General features: G+C 56.2%; 2 protein-coding genes across 6 annotated transcripts in view; both read left to right on the top strand.

Annotated features, from left to right (window-relative positions):
- The window catches only part of JAKMIP1 (janus kinase and microtubule interacting protein 1), a 130,214-nt gene extending 116,918 nt beyond the window's left edge, over window positions 1–13,296 (top strand). For 4 of the 5 annotated variants that reach the window (XM_079154335.1, XM_079154339.1, XM_079154338.1 and 1 more), the window contains 5 exons: window positions 687–764; window positions 3,403–3,606; window positions 8,320–8,385; window positions 11,334–11,378; window positions 12,486–13,296. In XM_079154335.1, the coding sequence (XP_079010461.1) occupies window positions 687–764; window positions 3,403–3,606; window positions 8,320–8,385; window positions 11,334–11,378; window positions 12,486–12,515 (423 nt within the window). In that variant the 3' untranslated portion in view covers window positions 12,516–13,296. Of the gene's footprint in view, window positions 1–686; window positions 765–3,402; window positions 3,607–8,319; window positions 8,386–11,302; window positions 11,379–12,485 lie in introns of all 5 variants that reach the window. The other variant, XM_079154337.1, reaches the window with a different exon arrangement.
- A 5,313-nt stretch (window positions 13,297–18,609) lies between these two features.
- LOC306669849 (uncharacterized protein C4orf50) overlaps window positions 18,610–19,077 on the top strand; it is a 41,244-nt gene continuing 40,776 nt past the window's right edge. The window contains exon 1 of the mRNA XM_079153987.1: window positions 18,610–18,978. Coding sequence (XP_079010113.1) covers window positions 18,695–18,978 — 284 coding nt within the window. The 5' untranslated portion in view covers window positions 18,610–18,694. The remainder of the gene's footprint in view (window positions 18,979–19,077) is intronic.

Raw genomic sequence — 19,077 nt, 5'->3', positions numbered from 1 at the left:
GGCAGTGGTGAATGGGGGAGTGACTACCCCAGCTGGAGAGATCAGAGAAGGTTTCTCAGGAGACATGGACCTTGAGTTGTCCAAGACCAATTTTATTTTTCCAAGAAGAAATGGGAGTTGAAGGAGGGACATAGCCAGAATCATACTGGAAGCAGCACATCATAAGGAAGAACCCTGGGCATGTGCCAGAGGCCTGGACTTTTAGTCCGACTCCTGCCACCAATGAACTGTGACTACTCTCTGGCCCTGTTTCCTCACCTATAAAATGAAGTGGCTGCAGTTGATGACCTCCAGCCTGGAGACCCTCAACTCAGTAATAGAGAGAGCTCTCCATTCTGGACAGGTCCCTCCTGTGGGGAGTAGAAGGAACCCGGAGGGTGGGGGACAAGTGCAGGTCAGTGAGACTCTCCAGGAGATGAGGATACAGCCCAGAAGGGAAGGAGGAACTGCCGGTCAGTCTTCAGGGGCCACTGGGCCATGGGGAGAGGAGCCTGGAAAGATCCTGCAATCCAGGTGGGGGTACCAGGTGGGAGGTGTTGTCCCTCCATTGAAGCCAGGCACCCAAGAAGAAGGGAGCCGGTTCCACGACTGCCGCTTTCCAGGAGGGGGACAGGCAGCTCTGCAGAGCTGCACCATCATGGACTCTGGCTCTAACCTCCTCCTGACAGGCACCTCCTTCTTTTTAGGACCTGTTCAGCAGGCAGAAGGGCTACCTGGAGGAGGAACTGGACTACAGGAAGCAAGCCCTTGACCAGGCTTACCTGGTAGGACCGGAAGTGGGTTTGACACTTTGGCCTTTTGGACTCCACATTAGAGGCTGCTTACTCCTGGGGGGCTGGAGCTGTTTCCACAGTTAGGGCCCTTGCTGGAGCCGTGGGAAGGGGCAATGTCATCTTCACATTGTGACTAGAAGGACCTGCAAGTGGTTGATTTTCAAAATCCATCACAATTTTCAAAAAATATTCAGTTAGCTCATGGTTTCTTTAGACAAGCTTATTAAATCCTAGTAATCATTTGATATGAACGAGAAGAAATGTTTTTATGTTTGTTTATAATTAAATATTTATTTATGCTTACAATCCCAAAGTGAGTTTTCCTGTAAATAGGAAAAATAAAAGGTCCCAAAGGAAGCAGGGGCAGAGCAATGAATGGAGGCCAGATGACAGCATAACACAGGTGGCCAGTGGGTTCTGGGCTTCCTGGTGATAAAGTTCCAGTTCCTATATCCTCACTGCCAAAGCTACACACGTCCCTGGCACTGAGGGAATACTTCTGTGGGGACAGGGTGCTGAGTGGACCTCTCCAGGATGTCCCCACAGTGGAGAGAAGTGGCATCAGACTGCTTCAGAGAGCACTGTGTTGTATACAAGCAAATCTCTGCCCAGACCATTTGTAGTTAGCATCGTTTACAAAGTGGGGGCATGCACGCCTGAAAACAGCTTGCCAGCCTCCTTCCGGTGAGCGGCTCCAGGCAGACTGGGCTTAGTGGAGGTGGAGGGGCAACTCTGACAGTGAATGCGTCCATCTCACTGTGACCCTGGCCCTTCCTCTGGAGGCTGAGGCATGACTCCCCAGGACCCCAGCAGGAGCTCTGCAGCCTGGATGGATTCAGCCTCTCTGTTGCTGTTTCGCAACCAGTGATGTAAAGGTGAGGACAGCTATGAGCAAAGGAAACGTTCCAGGCTGCAGGCTGTCCCTTGGCCTCTCTTTTCAATTGTTTTGGCCTTCCTTGACTCCATCCTGTCTTGGTCCTATCATAAGCACCCTGGGAGGACATGCCATTTCTGTCCTGCTGCACTGCCCCACCCCCAAACCTCCAACAGCCCTGAGGAGCTGCCCAGGAGATGGCATGGGAACCCGGACTGCCCTAAATCTGGCAGGAGAACCAGCCTGGACACTGTGAAGGACTTCTCCAGCCTTCATATGCTGAAGATGGATCCACACTCCAAGAGGAAGGAAGAGAAACAAGCAGCTTGCCAAGGACTTGATTTTCAAGAAGGCTCATGCAGAATGCAGAACTGATGTTTCCCAAAACAGGCTTCAGAAAACCTTGGTGTGCACTCTTCCTTTGTCTAAGTGCCACTTGCAGGAAGGCTCTGGGGACGCTGGGGCACTGTTGTGCAGAGAACTCCCTCCGTATGCTGACCCTACTGTCCTGCAGATACTAAATTCACGCCTGAAGTTATCCTGAAGCCTGAAGCGGGCAAGGTGCGCCCAAGCCTGATGTGGCGTAATGTGCTCTAACAGTCAGGGAGTGGGACTCTGTGCACTTGGGCTGGAGTGAGGACCGCAGGAGGCAGATGCACCCCTGTCTTCCATGACCTTCCTGCCTTTGAGGGTGGAGTGAGGTGGGGCAGGCCAGTGGCAGGGCCTCTGGTTTAGGGAGGCTGACAGCACAGGGGTCTCTTGGGGAGGACTCGGCCGCAGACACAGGCAAGAACCCACACCATGGAGCCCATGTGGGACCACTCAGCTCTGCCACTGTCTTTCTGATTTCTGAGGAAAAGGATAAGGCCTGTGGTTAAAATCAGTTACTGCCCAAGGGTCTGAGATCCCCAGGAAGTTAGCCAGCTGCAGCTGGGGTGGGTACTTGCAGAGTGGCAGCTGGTAGCAGGCCTTTGGGGCCACAGGTTGGCCTTGCCATGGCGGTCTCCATGGTGACAGATGATGCATCTGTACCACCTGCGGTGTCTTTGGATGAGAAGCTGCTGGTCCTTGGTGGAGTGGGTTGGGGCTTTAGGGAGACCTGAAAGAGGCATTTTTCTTTCTGTCCCTAAATGTCCTGGCAAGGCAACTGTCTAGGGGTCCAGCTGTGGAGCTGATAATGTAAGGCTTCCCCTATGGGTTGGAACCTGGGCTTTGTCAGGGTCCTGAGCTGACTGCTAGTGTCCCATTCACTTTGCCAGTGAAGGGCATCTCACTCTTCTGGGGTGGGGTATGAGGACATCTTCATTGCCTGCTTTGGGTTAGAGTTGCATTCCTAACACAGTTGAAAACCAGATGGCTGCGATGAAGACCCCTTGTCCCACTGCACCCGTTAGAAAGGGGAGGTGTGTCCCTAAGGTGAGGAGAGTCTGTTGGAAGCCAAGGAAGAAATCAGAGCCCACTGAATCACACTCCCTCTGAATCACACACTTGCAGGGTGATTTCTTTGGTTGTTTCTTCTTCTTGCCCTTGTCCCCTTGCGTACAGAGGAGCAGCAGCTTGAGTGCAGAGTAACTCAGTGGTGTATGTGGGCCAGGGGACCCACTGCCTTGCCGAAGGCTTGCTGCTCCCCGGCCCTGCATGCCCTTCCCTGCCCAGGCCCCCCTCCCCAGCTCGGCCTCCATCAGAAGCAGCCCCTGGCCATCACGGTCCCCCACTCTGTGACCTTCAGTTCTCTGTGTGATTTGGGCCGTGCAGAAAATCCAGGACCTAGAGGCCACACTGTACAACGCCCTGCAGCAGGAGCCTGGGCGGAGGGCCAGCGAGGCACTGAGCGCCGGCCAGCGCGAGGACCTACAGGCCGCCGTGGAGAAGGTGCGCCGGCAGATCCTGAGGCAGAGCCGCGAGTTTGACAGCCAGGTCCTGCGGGAGCGCACGGAGCTCCTGCGGCAGGCCCAGCAGGTAGGGTTGCCCCACCCCCTGCACGCCCATCTCCCTCGCCACACCAGCACCCTGAGGGGCGTCCAGCCTCCCCAGCACCTCACCCGAGAGCCAGCAGTAAGGCAGGGTTCTGTGACATGAGGCCTGTGTTCTATGGCCCACCCCCACAGCCTGGCAGGTGTGACCCTCTCTAGTGACCAGGAAGATGGCATGCGTGGGATTGTGCGTGGTAAACACTCATGCACGCCACAGCCGACTCTCCTCCCCGACTCTCTGCAGCGTCTACACTCTGTAGCAGAGTTGGGTGCCTGTCCCCAGGAGGTGATGGCCAGCCTGTGTGTCTTTCTGCTGTATTTTGTGAGGATGGCTAATTTGAGAGTTGGACCTGGAGGCTGTGAGTCAGTTGTAGCCCTGAAGACCTCACATACTCTGAGGCTTTGCTGTGCTCTCTGGGTTTCACCTGCTGCCGGATGGAGGGGAGCAGGTGGCAGGAATCCTGAATGACAAGTGGCACCTGGAGCCTGCACTATGGGTCCTTTCCCTCATGGTGTCCCTGGAGGATAGGCAATAGAATGCCCATTTTCCAGGTGAGAAAGCAGGCTCAGGAGTCTCATGTGACTTTCATCTTGGAGGCTGGAAAGTCAAAGTCTGCAGGGTGGCAGGAAAGCTGGACACCAAGGAAGAGGAAATTCTGCCAGCAGAGACCTCTGGACTTGGACCGAGCTCCCCAGCTGCACTAGGGGTGGCTCTCAGCAGCTTGACTCCAGATGAGACGTGCTGTCCACTGACAGTTACAGATGCTTGGCCAGGCTCCCCCAGGGCAGCCTTCAGGTGACTGGTGTTGCTGTGATACTCACCAACCACCACCACCCCAGTCATCACGTGTACCAGGAGCAGAACACAGAGTCCCTAGTGAGCACCTTAATGCCTTCCTCAAAGGTGCGCGGACTTTGGCGTGCACCTGTGTGCTGGTACTATGTGCTGGGCATTTCTCTTCCAGGATTCCCTGGATTTGCGCCACCCAGGTAGGGTTCCTAAGCAGAGGGGTTCTCCTTACAGCAGCCAGGGACACAAGACACTGGTGAAAGTGTATGATGCACCGTCCACTTGCCAGGCTCTGTTCTGGTCAGTGGGCATGGAAGGTGAACAGTCTCTGCCTTCCTGAGGGGAAGCTGAGATTCCAGCAAGGGGGAAGGAGCAAGCCGTGAATAGATCTGGAGGGTGCTGGGCAGCCTGAAGTCTGAGATGCAGGGAGGAGGCAGGCTGGTCAGTCGCCTGGCAGAGGAAGCAGCATGTGCACAGGCGCAGGGGTGAGGGAGGCTCGCTGTGCCTGGTGAATACTACCTGGGTGCTGACAGCTACGAGTGTCCAGAGCAACACACCCTGTGTGGACAGGAGCTTTAAGAGGAACCACCAGCCTGAGATGACAGTGGCCATAGCATCATTAAAACCACGGTGTGCAGTGCCCTTGGCCCTTGGCTAGCCAAAACAGCAGGAAGCAGTGGCTTCCCCTCCTGACCAGTGTGGGTCCAGTTCCCTGGTCTCCACCCCTCAGGGCTTATTATTCATTCTTGCAAGTGTCTGTTCTGCTGTAGTTTGCTAGAGTTTCAAAAAATCTGAACTTTTCAACAAATAGTATGGCAAAATCCATTTATTTTGTTTGAAGGGAACAGGGTACTGGGGACAAGAATTTCAGACCTGACATATGGTGATTTTCAAGTTTTCCTCCAGAGTGTGAGAAATGGTGACTTAGGGTCACCTGTGGGAACTGTGGCCAGGGGCATGGAGCCTGGGGCAGACCGGCAGGCTTGGGTTCCTGTGTCCCCTGGCAGCGTGGTCTCTCATCCAGAGGCTGCCTCCTGTGTGCAGCCAGCTGCCCTGCTCACTCCTGTCACTGCTCGCTGCCTACTCTGTTCACTGTGTCCCCACTGGAACATCCACTTCCTCGTGGAGTCTGTATTGATGCTTGCTGCTACCCAATGCCTGGCACAGGGCTGGGGGCAGACGTGACGTCACAGATACCACACGTGGTTCAGCACCACTCCCCAGGATATGACACACAGGCAGCGCCACAGCACAGGCACCCAGCCACACATCCAGGGCTGGGCTAGCACTGGCCACTTCTGGCATGGACCCAGGTCTGGCTACCAGCTCTGGACAGGACAGACCCTTCACAACTGGCCAGAGACTTCACACCTGTCCCCTGCCAGGCCCCTGCCGATACTTGCATTTCCAAGCCTGGTTAACTAGGGGAAAAGAGGAAGCAAAAGGCACCCCATTAGCAGGTGCTGCCTTCCTGAAAGGGAGGAGTCTGCACTCCGCCTTGTTCTTCCTGAGCAAGGATGAGGTGAATCCGCAGTGACCTCACTTTGCCCTGCCCCTCTGGGGTCTTCTGCAACTCTCCTAGCCCCTATTGGCCGGCAGAGTCACCTGCTGGGACCATACCCAATTGCAGCACCCTCCCCTTGCCTCTGCCCCAGAGGCTCCCCTAACACCAGGGCCACCTCATCACCACCCTCCCCAAAGACCCTCAAAAGTCTGGGCCGCTTAGCTTGGCGCTTGGGGCCCCGGGCCTGACTCTGCAGCGCCACCTCTGCCTTGCTCTGGGATTCCCCTGCTCGTTATCTTGCTGTTTGGTTTTGACTTTTCCAGTGCCCACGTGCCCAGTGCAGTTTCAGGTGCTGGACTCAGTGGCGGGCAGTCTGCCCCACCACAGTCCTACTCCAGGGCCTGGAGAGGTCTGGCCAGGTGGTGAAGGGCTCAGTAAACGCTCTGGGCTGCTAGCACTTTGCACAGGCCTCACTTCACCCTAGGGCCAGGGGGTCACTGCAGACGTTACAGAAAAGAGGCCCAGGCTCGGGGGAGTTGGGGAACTCACCAGAGTCCCTCAGCCTGTAAGTCAGAGCCCAGAACCCAAACCAGGGTGAGCTGAACTCCCTGCTTGCTCCCAGATGCTCTTCTGACCCTGTCACACCGTGTGAGACTTGTCAGGGGATTCTTGTCACCAGACTGAGGTCACACACCATCTTTTGGGTTAGAGAATCGGAAGAGTGCCATTCCTAATCAGGTACCGAGTACTTCCCAGCACCGGGCTCTGCTCTCAGTCATGGACACAGGCAATGCTGCTGCCCTCTGTGCACAGATAATCGAGCACCGCTTCCTAGCTCCTGCATCTGGGAGAAGATTTCGGTCTCCTCCAGGCCAGCCCACTCTGCTTGGCTGCCCCAGTGATCTTTCTGAAATAAAAATGGCAGCATTTCCCTGTCTCCACCCCACCTGGCTCCTCATGACACTCTCAACTCGATGGCACCTCACTGGGACATCCTAGGATACCCACACCCCTCACCCAGGCCCCTGGCCTCCCAGTACAAGCTGTCTCCTCCACCTGGACTTCCCATCCCCTCTTGTACAACTGGCAGTCGCCTGGTGCAGCCCAGCTAGGTTTGATGCCTCCTCTGAGTTCTCGGCCCTCAGCTCCATCCTTCACCCTCCTCCATCTCAAGTGTGACCTGAGCAGCAAGGGCTTCCCTGGGCACTCACGTAAGAGAGCACCTGCCTGCCTCCACCCTCAGGATGTGGGTGCTCTTCTGCTGAACAGTCTCTGTTCAGGAGCTGCTGCTTTCTGAGCTCTAGCTGGTCTCTGAGCTCTTCAAAGCTGGGGTCTCTGCCTTTTGGCACATAGTGAGCCACACTTTCAGAGCAGTGAACGTGCCCATAGCTGTGTTCTGCAAGTAGGTCCCTGGCCTGGCAGGGTCCGTGTCACCTGGCATTTGATGCAGACGCACCCCTGGGGCCCAGCAACCTGCACTAGCAGACCTTCCCACTGACGCTGACACAGGTAGGGAACAGGAGCTCTCCAGAATGCAGAGGGCTTCTCTGGGTCTCTGGAGGCCACATTCCTTGCTGACCTAAATTGCCCCCCGCCATAGGCCTCTCTCAGTGAATGAGGTCTCTGTCTACATCCAGGGCTGATGAGGGCTGCAGCCAGCTGGGCCACTGGTGGGGGTGCCCACTTGAGATGATGAAACTCCCTGAACACTTGACAAACTGGAGAAGGTTGTGTTCACCAGACCCCAGGGTAGGGGATGATTGACATACCACCTGGGAGGGTAGACAGCCTGCAGGGGCTCAGCAGGTGCAGGATTGAGTGGAGTAACCCCTGTCCCGGCTGCCTGGGATAGAGGGCTTCCTGCAACTCCGTGCTGAAGTGAGAAATTTCCAGCAGACTGGATGGTGGTCATCCTGGTACCTAGTACCAAGTGGGGTTCCAAGGGGGTGGCAGGTGCCCAGGGGTGCTCTCTCCATAGTCCTCCTCCCTCACCAGGCTCCTGCTGAGCAAATGTTGGATAGATCTGTGATTTGGAGTTACAGCCAATCCATGATATTTATTAGCCTGCCTGGGGTCCCTGCCTGGTTTGGTCCAATCTTGACATTTGTATTTTTTAAATTTAAAAGATGTGTTTGAGAGTGCACATTATGTAACCCTATTTCACACATCCATCTTTAGTGATTGAAGTCGGCAGCATTCCTTTGGGGGGACTGACTAGAGGGGGCAGGGCCTCATGAGGTGCTGGGTGGTCTCCTCCATCGCAGGTGGCAGGATGCTGATGCATAGCCACAGGTGCCTGCTGCCTCTTCATCCTCTACGCTGGGCTGCCATGAAATGTGAAGGGTAAGGTTTTGAACTGGGAAAATCTACATTTTATGACACTTATCCTGATCGATGTGTTTCAGAGAATCCGGGACTTGGAGGACAAACTTGAGCTTCAGAAGCGGCACTTGAAGGAGCTTGAAGAAAAGGTAGGTGCCCAGAGCTCATGCATCCTGGGGCTCTGCCCGAGATGCTACTGGGAACCTTTGGTTTTCCTGTGGTTTCATAATGTCCAAAGAATGGGTGTGGCCTCCAGCTTTCCCTTCTCCACTCCGCCCAAAGCAATGCTTCCAGAGAAAATCCATGCCTCCCTCAAGGGCCCTCTGGCAAAGAGACAAAGAGGCAAATACTCTTTTCCCAGTGCTGTCAAAATCCCTGCAGCTGGTGTGTGTGTGTGCGTGTGTGTGCGCGCGCGCGTGCCCACATTCCATAGAATCCCTCTGCTGTCACTCACTGGGAAGTATGCAGGAGCACTAGCAAACATCCTTCTTTTGTCTGGGATAAACCAGGTTAGACTGTGACAAGGCTGTCCTGTCCCCCACCACAGACATGGGCCATCTTCCTGGAGTCACTCATGTTAAACAACTTCCATAGACCAAAACCCAGGCATGGGTTCCTAGAAGACATAGCCTTTCCCTCCAGAAAGGAAGAGACTGGTCTCTTGCTGACCTGGTGGGTATTTCCCTCTCAGCCCCATTGGCCCCTGTGTCCTTGAGGCTGTCTTATGGGTAAGGAAACCAAGGTTGAAGTAGATTGGTCTTTGGTTCCAGCTAAGATGGAGCAGCTGGGGTCTTCCCAGATGTTGTGACCACCCCACCTGCTCCCAACTCACACCATTGATCCTGGTGGACACACAGGACTTGTGCAGGACCACACAGGCAAAGCTGCTCTGTGGGGCCATTCACCACTTCCATGTTCCCATCTGGTGACAGGGATCACTTGAGGACAGGTACCAAGACAGGGAGTAGGGCCCTGTCCTGTGCTGGGGGACGAGTAAAGGAAAAGCCACGCATGGGAGCAGAGGAAGGCCTTGATGGCGTGCCTTCCTTGACGGGGTGCCGGGACAAGGCGCAGGGCTTCGGCTCAGTCTGGCCAGGGGCAGGGGAGTCAGTGAGGCTGGTGTCTGAGGAGGCATCCCACTCTTACAGGGTGATGTGGAGATAGTCCAGGGAGGAAGAGGGAAAAGGGCATTTCTGGGCCTAAGTGCCAGGGCCTGTCTTGTGAGCCCCCCCAGGAACAAACCAGGACCCAGTCATTAGCAGTCACTGGATGGCAGATGTCAGGGCTGTCCAGAAGAGGGATGGCAACCCTCCCTAGCACAGTGCACAAGGAAGATAGGACTGCTCAAGACCACCTGAGGTCAGACGCCCTGCTGCCAGGAGCACAGGGTCCCAGTGGCCTGTGCAGCCAGCAGAGTCCTCAAGGGGGCGACAGGGAGTCGGGCAGGGATGGGGCTGGGCTCCCTGCCGGTGCCCGGCAGCCCTTCTGGGAATCCTGACGCTGCTGATTCCTGGAGCCCCGTCACCAGGTGCCTGCTCCTGCCCAACCTCCCAAGAGGGTCTCTCCAGGGCACTGAAGATTTCTTGGGGTGGGCTGGCTTTGCAGCCAATGCACCTGGGCTCTGCTCTGGCTTGGCGCAGGTGTGATCCGGGGGAATGCGTCCTCTGTTCCAGGCCCAGAGTCTGATCTGCTGCTGGGGAGGCTACCCTGTCTCCCACGGTGGTGGCGGGGATGACATTAGACAGAAGAAGTAAGAGCTCTGAGCCCCGGGCCCAGCCAGGCAGGGGCCAGCACCCTACCTGCCTTCCCATCTCTCGGGATGGGAGGACTTTGGTCAAATAGTTGCAGTGCTGTAGAGAACAGAGAGGAGACTTGAAACAGCCACAGTTGCTTGGTGACCGACATGTCATCGGCTGCACCCCCGTGGGGAGAACACAGGGGAACACTTGAATCACCCTCCCGTTCTTGTTTACTCTTTCCTCAGAGCAGATGTTTGTGCACTGGTCTGTCCCCTTTTGTCCCAGAAGGGACTTGCAGAGGCTGGTGTAAGGGGCAGGAGGGGTCAGCCATGAAGGACTACTTCTGGTCAGGCCTGGGACCAGGAGCATTCCAGGGTGTCTACTGGTCACCTGTGTCTCCTCATGGGCACCATCTGGCTGTCCTGGTGGAGGAAGCTCCAGCCACCATCTTCAGACTCTCTGCCACATCCCACTAGGTGGCCCTTTCCTGCCCTAAGCCTCAGTTTCCCCATGTAGGACAAGAAGGGCTGGGTGGTCTGATGGCCCCTGCAGCTCTCACTTCCAGGGATTCTAAAGAAGTTGGTGACTGGATTTTTACCGTTTTCAGTAAATAAAACAGGGGAGCTATTACCTTGATTTTAGGGGGAAACAACCATTTTCAAAAACCCTGGTGGTGACGTTCAGGTAGACCTCTTCTAATGATTAATGATCCCATTTGAGCAAAGCAAGTCATGAAGAGATTCAGAAATTTTTTCAGTCTGACTTGAAAATTGTATGATTTTTTTTGTTCCTACATGGCCAGGTTTTTTCTGCTATTTATTTTTATTTTTTAAAGTCAACTGATCAAAGGGTACAAAGAATTTTAAACAGTGTATCGCTTGGAAGAAAGAACCCTGGCAGGGATGGTGTGGGGGGTTTGCTTGTCTGCAGTATGGACTGGATGACCCAGGGTGTGACCTCATCCCTGTTCAATAAGGCCCCATCTGCTTGTGGGAGTCACCAACCATGATCTCCAGAGGGTTAAACTGTCCTACTCAGCCAGTTTCAGCACCAAAAAGCCCTGGACCGAGGTGTGGCTCTCCCCTGGCACCCTGGGTTGGCAGAACATTCGGGGAGTGTGCAGGGAAAGCCCCCCGGCAGGGCACCTGGAGGCTGGGCATCCCAGGTGAAATCGCTCCTGAGGCTGATTACCTCCAGCTCCCGCCTCTGAACACAAGCCTTCTGTCACAGATCTTGTAAGATGCTGTCATTGCAATCCATGCCACATATCTTACATCTCTTTTCTCTTCTTTTCTTTTCCTCATTTTCTTTTGGTCTTATGTTATAGTTTTTGTTCCTGTTTTTGTTTTTCTCACTAGCATTCATTCTGTGGCCTTGATGACTTCAGTGAGCCAGGAACTCGGGTTGGTATGCTTTCCTTTCCACTCATAAAGTGATGATTTTCTGACAGAGGAGGATCTTCCCAACTCTGGCTGGAACAGTGCTGGAGAGAGGAAGCTCCTGGAAGGGGCCTCATGCTGGGTTCCTCAGCCACTGGGCTCCTTGGGTCCCAGTGACCCCAGGGTTCCTGCAGTCTGGCCATGGAGGGAGATTAGGAGAGTGTGCTGGGACCAGGAAAACCTGGGGTGGAGTTTCATCTGCAGAGGGGTCTTTGTTTTATTCCGAGGCCCTTTCCAGTCTGGCCTCAGGTTCTGGTGCTCTCTGTTGCCTTCTGTAGATCTTCCATAGGGTGCAGAGCCAGTGGGCTTGCGGGGCCAGGCGTCTGCAGGTGCAGGCTGTTGATATATAAGAGGCCAGACTGTACCTACCTGCCCAGTGCCCAGGGAGCCCTGCTTCCTCCTGCAGCCCCTTGCCCCCTATGCCTGGTATTGATGTCTGTCTGTGCACAAGAACCACAAACAAAAAGCCATCCCAGCAACTAGTCCTGCCCTGATCCTTGGGCACCTGGCTGTCACCCTGACTCCCTCCTTTAATATCAGGTCCCTTCTACATCTCCTATGCTGAGTGTCCATTTTGACCCTGGGGTCTGCCAGGGCTCCTGGTACTGTCCTAAATTCATCCCAGGCTGAGGGCCCCAAGCTCCAGGGCCCCAAGCTCCAGACCCACTCAGGCCTGGACACCTGGGCTGAGCTCTGATGGCTGGCCCTGCCTGCCATCCTCAAGGACATCCCTGATGCTGACCACTGTCCACAGGGGCTTAGGTCTGGTACCTGGTACCCCAGGGGCTGTGACAGGGGTGGCCCACGCTGGCCCTTCATTCAATGTGAGTGATCAAAGGAATGCTCTTGGGTTGAGACAGCTTGCCTACGTCCCTGACAAGGGGGCACAGGTGGGGATGGGGGGTTGGAGGACAGGTGATCCAAAACCTGCTTCCTCCACCCCTGGATTGTCAGGGAATGTCCCTAGAGAACTCAGGACGGTGGGGTGGGGGAGGGCAGGTGAGCCAGGGACCATCATCCATTTGAATCCTACATTCTTGTGTCACTTCAAATTATTTTTTTATCTTACAGGATATAAAAAGAGTTTGTGGAATAAACTGAGTCCCTACGACAGCCCCAACCCCACTCAAACCAAAATTCAATAGCAGACAAGCTATTCAAACCCAGAGACTGAAAACAGAATTCACATGTGCTTGAAAACAGCTTTAAGGCGAGGCCTCTCAACGTTGGCTGGGTCCCAGTTAGCCTAGGCTGTAAGGACTCTGTGGGACAATGGGGATCATGTCAAGCTCAGAGTCACAGCTGGGTCCCAACCATGGCACCTTCAGGAGCCTGCGAGGCAGAGACCTGGAAGCCAGGAAACTAAGTGCAATTAGCAGAAACTGAGGGGCTGGAGAGCCACTGCATTGTCTGGGGACCAACTTGAGTCCCTGTCCCCACACTGTATGCCTCCCCCAGCTGTGGTGAAGGTGCCCAGCTGGAACCAGATGCCCCCTCTGCCCAGTGTACATAAATCTCCATGAATTGTGCTGTGTTCCTCATAGAGTCTGTCTCCTGGAGCAGCTTGAAAATGTCTCTTGATTGCAACAATAGGCCCGGCCTGGCCAGCAGAGCCCTCTGGTTCTGTACACAACTGGATGTAGCAGCTGGCAGCAAGAGAGAACGGAGCCTCGCCCACCGCGGAGAAGTGGACCTCAGGGACTGCAGATTTCCAAGGAGAGCTGCAGGCTTTGGCACTCTCACCCTGTAGCTTGGCAAAAGTTCCAAAGAATGGCTCTCGCCAGGACCAGTGGAGTGAGAACTGGGAGTAGACACAGCCACCCACCAGGCCATGGGACAGTGGAGGAAGAAATGCTGGCAGATGGAGTCGCTCCAGCCACCCTGAGGCTGGGGCCAGGGCACTCTCTTCGCCCCAACGGGGACCTGAGCCCCCCTGCTCCTGAGCCTCTGAAACCTGAACCGAGCTGGGAGAGGTATTGGCTGGTGCTGCCTCCCTGCAGAGTGGACGGCAGCAGCCTCGCCGAGCCTACTGGTGGAAGTCACACCGGAGAAGTGCCTTGAGTGCTGTCCTAGGCGGGGGGGCACCTCAGAACGCGCCTGCTCACGTGGCTGTCCTTCCCATACTTGCAGAGGCAAGACGCCTGCATTTAGATGAGGTTGTGAGAGGCATGTGGGTGGAAAGAGGATGTCTCCTCTGCAGGCAGGCCGGGATGCCGGCTACGCTCCAAAGGCAGCATCCCGTGAATTCCAGAGAGAAGAACCTTTGGAGAAAATGGAAATGACAAGTTTCAGCACCTGCAGTGCCCCTAGCAGGGGGGACCTACGGAAGTGCTGGAGTTCTCGGGAGCTCTTAGGAGCCCAGATCTGAGGATGGAGAAGGAAGGACCGGTGCTCTGCACCTAAGGGGGCCCAGCCAGACAGGGAAGGGGAGCCCCTTCACACCAAATCCAAGGGTTCAGGGGCTGGAGGCAAGCACCCCAGAAGAGCTGAGAAGCACCCACTCTCTGTTGAAGACTGAACCTCAGAGCATCTGTGTGACTCACCATCGCTGGGAAAACTGGTGCCAAGGCACTGGTGTGTTGGCTTGAAAATGGCCATCTGTGCCACGGAGGCCAGGATGGGAACGTGGGGTCTGCATGAGTGAGAACCAGAGGCCCTCCCTTCTCCAGCTGAGCAGGCACAGGAAGGTCCCTGCGTTGACTGCTGGGGACAAGCTGAAGGCGGTCCCAGTGGTCCTGTAGGTGCCCAGGTTCTCTGTTCCTGCAGTCCAGTGTCTGAGCAGCACGCCTGCAGGACTGTGCTGGGATGTGGTCCTTGTGTCCTCCTGTGGTCCTCCTGTCCCTGAGCAGTGTCTGTGTCTGCTCAGCTGTCCCACTCAGACAACAGGAGGCAGAGTGAATGTAGCTTTGAAGTCTGAGCCATCTGGTCACTTCCTTGCTGCAGACGTTGCCATGTCCTCACAGCTCTAAAGAACAGGGTGGCAGTCCCCATGCCATGCCTCACAAGGCCGTCTGTGGCCACACCTAGACAGACAAACCTGCGAGACTCAGTGGACCCCTCGGATCCTGGACACCTGGCAGGAGTCACAGCACCCGCCACGTCAGTGGGACTGGCTCTCCAGGGAGTCTACAGCCACAGGGTCCAGGGCCCATTCTCCAGGGAGCCAGCTCAGGACCAGAAAATGAGGTTCACACAGGCAGGTTGGGGACTACCTGCTTGGGAGTCCAAAGTCCCTAGAAGAAACCAGCAATTCTTGTCACAGTCCCAGGCATAACTTCCCAGGTCCCTGCCAGGGACAGGTCCAGCCTGGGAATAGGAGCCACAGTACTCCAGGAGCCTCGCACGGCTGGCCACCAGGTGCACACTTCCGCCTGCTCCACAGCCCTGGGGTCCTGGGCTGCGGCCTGGGGGCGGCTGCTGTTGCCTAGTAACACTGATAGGTTTCCCTGGAGCAGAGCTGCAGTCAAGCCCAGGTCACTTCCTCCTCCAGAAGGCCGAACGGCGGGCCTCCCCTTCCCTCCACCCTGCCCTAGATCCACTGCGGCACAGAGAGCCCGTTTCCGCCTCCCACCTCATACCTTCAGCCTCTGTTGGCCAGGCCACAGTGGGGATCTGGGACAGAGACACGGCAGTGGTCAGAGCTGCATTCTGGCTTCTGGCAGCCTGTGGAGGCCGGGAGTGAGGCCCAGCCTGAGGCCAGGAGATTGGCTGTGAGATTGACATGCTGGGCCAGTGTGCAGGACCCGGGACCTCTAGTTCTAAGGTGGGAAACATCCCGAGGCCGCGTGTGTCTCTGGATGCCCCTTTGCTCTGGGCTCCAGCTGGTCCACATCAGTTTTGCTGCAGTGCAGATGCTGAGTGGCTGGGTGAGGTGCAGGAGGCGGGGCTGAGCTCTGGGTAATTCCCACCCCACCCATGAGCCAGCACACCCCAAGTTCTTGCAAGGCCTCAGACTGGGGTTGGGGGAACCAGTGCAAGGCAGGGTTGGTACCCTGGGGAGCTGCACCCCTGCTCCCCACTCTCCTCCCTCCCCAGTGCCAAGGCACATGGCTCCTGCTTTTCCTGAAGCTTCCCTAACCAGCTTGTCCCCAGGAGAAGTCCCACCTGACACTTCCAGTACAAACAGCCCCTGATTTTTGCTTATTTCTCACATTTATCTGGAACCTGCTAGGCATCTGGCACATTGGATGGGAAACCCCAAACCAACCAGTTTGGGGACTTCTTCCTTCAGGATATCTAAGAATTCTTGGGGACTCTCTGCAGACCCTAACCCCTGCCCCAGTGGCCTGCTCTTGGAGGATGGAGCCTTTTTCCCTCCCTACCTTTTCAGGGCTGCCATGTTGGGGTCTCAGCCACAGCCTCCACCCTCCCTGGGATCATTTTCGGCTGCGGGGACCCTCCCCAAGGCTCCCAAGGGTGAGGGCCCCTTCCTTACAGCTGCTCCAAGTCCATCTGCTCCCTGCCCCCACCTGCCAGGACCTGCCCTCAGAGAAGACAGGAGCAGTGGGCTCAGGCCTGCACCCCAGCAGCCCTGGGGGTGTGGGGTGTAAGCCACATTTCATTTCTTCCCCCCAGCCCACTTTTCTCCCCCAAGAGTCTTGGTTAGTCATCCAAGATCAGAGCCCAGAGTGCTCCCTCGGGCAGAGGCCTGGGGCTCCAGCTGCCCTTCCCTGTCCTCTGGAGGGGCTGCTGCAGGCCTTCCGTCTTTCAGCTGCTTGGGCTGCTTTCGGCCTCTGCGATGCTCCTGCTGCAGGGGCTCCTCAGAGCCAGGGTCCCTGGGGCTCAGGGGCCAGTCCCAGGAGCAAGGGGGACTAAGGTCAATTTCTGGTTCCAAGGGACTAAGTCAGGTGCCAGGATCCTGTGCTGAGAGGTGGCAAGGCTGCATGGTATGGCAAGCCAGGGCAGGGTATCCCTGCCAGCGCCCAGCCAGCATGGCCTCCGGGTTGTGCAGGGCGCTACCGAACGTGCCTCACCAGGTGCTGGCCCATTCCTCCCCTGGACACAGAGGCCACACTACCACCTACTACCTACATAGGTAGTATTCATCCCCCTTTTTAGGAGACATTAAGTAATTTGTCCAGGGTGGCGCCAGGCTCCAGGCCAAGGAGGCTGGCCCAGCACCAGGCTCTCGGGCTCCCTCTGCCCTCCAGGTCAGCACCCACGCCCCCTTCTGCCTGCTCCACGCCTGTGCAACCCCTCGTGGCCACCCACACGTGGCCTCTTCTGAGGAAATAACATAAAGAAGAAAAAAAGCTCCTCGCAACTCAGATGCTGCCAGGGAGGGAAAGAAAGAAAATGGCTCCATGGGTGGATGAGCCTGAAGCCAGGGGCCATGTGGTCCCAGGCGGCCCTAGGGGCAGGAGGCAGGAAGCTCGTCCTGTCGCGTGGCCCCACGATGACCCGTCATTAGTCCTCGGTTCAGGCTGACGGCACCCTGCTGCAGGGGACTTTTCCCACATTCCCCTGGGAACCGGGTGACCCTCTGTGCTCACTGGTCTGCTTCATACAAGAGGAACAAATCAAACCTGTGTCTCATGAGGGGAGGTGGTTTGGTGACTGGGAGCCAGGCCCCAGGTAAGCACCTACCTTCTAAGGACCAGAGGGGTGCTCTTCTCGGTGTTCAGTTCCACGGAGGTGGTTCTGGGTCCTCGAGAAAGACATTTTTGGGCCATGAAGCTGCATGGCTTCCTTCTGCGTGGCTTCCAGAGGGGTTCACAGAGGCATGCAGCCCTCAGGATCCGGGGGCTCTTCCTCTGAATTCGACCAATGGCAGATGAAAGTCACTTGAAAGAACGCTGCCTCTGCTGCAGGGGCAGGCCTTGCTGTTGCCAGCACTCCCTGGCCACACACTTAGAGCGGGTTTCTAGCTCTAGGTCTTCTGGGGGAGTTGCTCCCATCTGTGGGACATGCGTGGGTTCTATGGGAATCCCACGCTGTTGCGTAAAGGGCTTTGAGCATCCAGGGCCTTGGTATTTGTGGGCATTACTCAAGGCCCAAGAGTCACAGAAAGGTAACCTGGCATTAAAAGCCTAACAGTGTGCACAAAGGAAAACCGGGATTTCCCAGTGGGTGCCAGGGAGCCCCTCCAAGCCCTGAAGACAGTGAGGGTCAGCTGTGTTGCCAAGAGATGAAGAAAAACCCTGCACATTTTCTAAAGTAAATGCTCAAGGAAAGCGGGGAGCGGGCCCTCCCTACCTTTACTAGGAGAATTAAGGTCTCACTGTCCTTGAATGGCTCAGCCTCACCTGGTGTTCTCCCGAAGGACTGGCTGCCCCAATTCTTGCCCTCTGCAAACCCGAGGACTGGGTCCTCACTGTAAGGCGGGGCGGGCCACCTCACTAGCTTCGCCTACCTCAGTCACCTGCCAGTGCCTCAGAGATGCCAGTCCCTGAGCGCCTACCTGCATATGACCCCAAGCCACCCTTGAGGGCCCCTTGGCCAGTCACACCCAGCCACTCCATTTCTGAGGGGCCGTGGCCTGAGGATGGTTCCCTGGGGATTCTTCCACCCTCTCCACCCGTGGCAGCTCAGCGTTCCTGCTGCATCTCTCAGCCTCACTCCCTCTCCCACCTCTGGGCTCCCGAGGGCCCGCACTTCTGCCCTGGGGTCCCGTTGCACCCACGCCTGCTATAGCTCCAGGGCCAGAATGTACACTCTGCAGCTTGGGAGTCAGACCTGGATCTGAATCCCGATTCTGCCACGTTCCTGCCTCTGTGGCGCCTGGACAAGCTCCTCCACCCTCCCAAGCCCCTCTTCTACCACCGGAAAATGGTCACGTTGATGGCCACCACACAGGCCACTAGGGTGGGGCATGGGAGGACTCCCACGGCAGCGTCAATGCCTGTCCCTTCTGCCTAGCAGGTTCCAGGCCCTCCCTAAGTAGGGCTCCACGGGAGGTGGGGCTTCCTCCATGCTGGGGTGAAGACTCGATCCTCGCTTCCTTTTGAGATCTGGGACATTCTGATGGCCCCACGAGGACATCTTATTTTCCTTCTTTGTGCTGGTTGTTAAGCACTTCATCCCAGGTGTTTTTTCCAAGGCTCTTGGTTGCTTTGGTGAGTCTGGCTGGGGACTTGTAAAGCGAGAGGTTCATGCATGTTGGATGAGCTGGCCGAGTGAGGCCCATCACTCACTCATGAATAATCCACCTGTTCTTGCCCTCCTCAAAGGACAGTTTCCTGAAGGATGTTTCCACAGTCACTGAGCCACCTTGAACTCTCCAGAAAGTCCACGTTGCAAACTCAATATTATTAAATCTTGACCCATGAGGTGTTTATGGGATGGAGCCCACGGCTCAGGGACGGACCGAAAAAAGTTTCAGCTATGTCATCAAAGCTCCCAGCGACAATGGGTTGGACATAACGCACGTTGATGTGAGGATCGACACGTGCTGGATATCCCGAGACCTGGAGAGTGACGAGGTACGGGGGTGCCTTCCAGAAGACACGGCTGAGGGTCCAGAGGTGGATGCAGAGATGCTCAGGAAGCAGCTGGAATCCTCAGAGCAGAAGCCCTTGGCAGCCGTGGATGTGCACACGATGTCGGAGTCCAGGCTGAGGAGCAGGTGGGTGAGTGTTGTGAGCTGTGTGTGTGACAAGTCCCCGGCCTCACGATTGTGTTACCATGGTGCATCGCAACATCTCTCCAACCAGGAACGGGCTTC

The sequence above is a fragment of the Sciurus vulgaris genome (assembly GCF_902686455.1).
Source record: "Sciurus vulgaris genome assembly, chromosome: 9".
NCBI lineage: Eukaryota > Metazoa > Chordata > Mammalia > Rodentia > Sciuridae > Sciurus > Sciurus vulgaris.
Note: the sequence above shows the minus strand (reverse complement) of the source record. Positions and strands in the feature narration are given on the sequence as shown.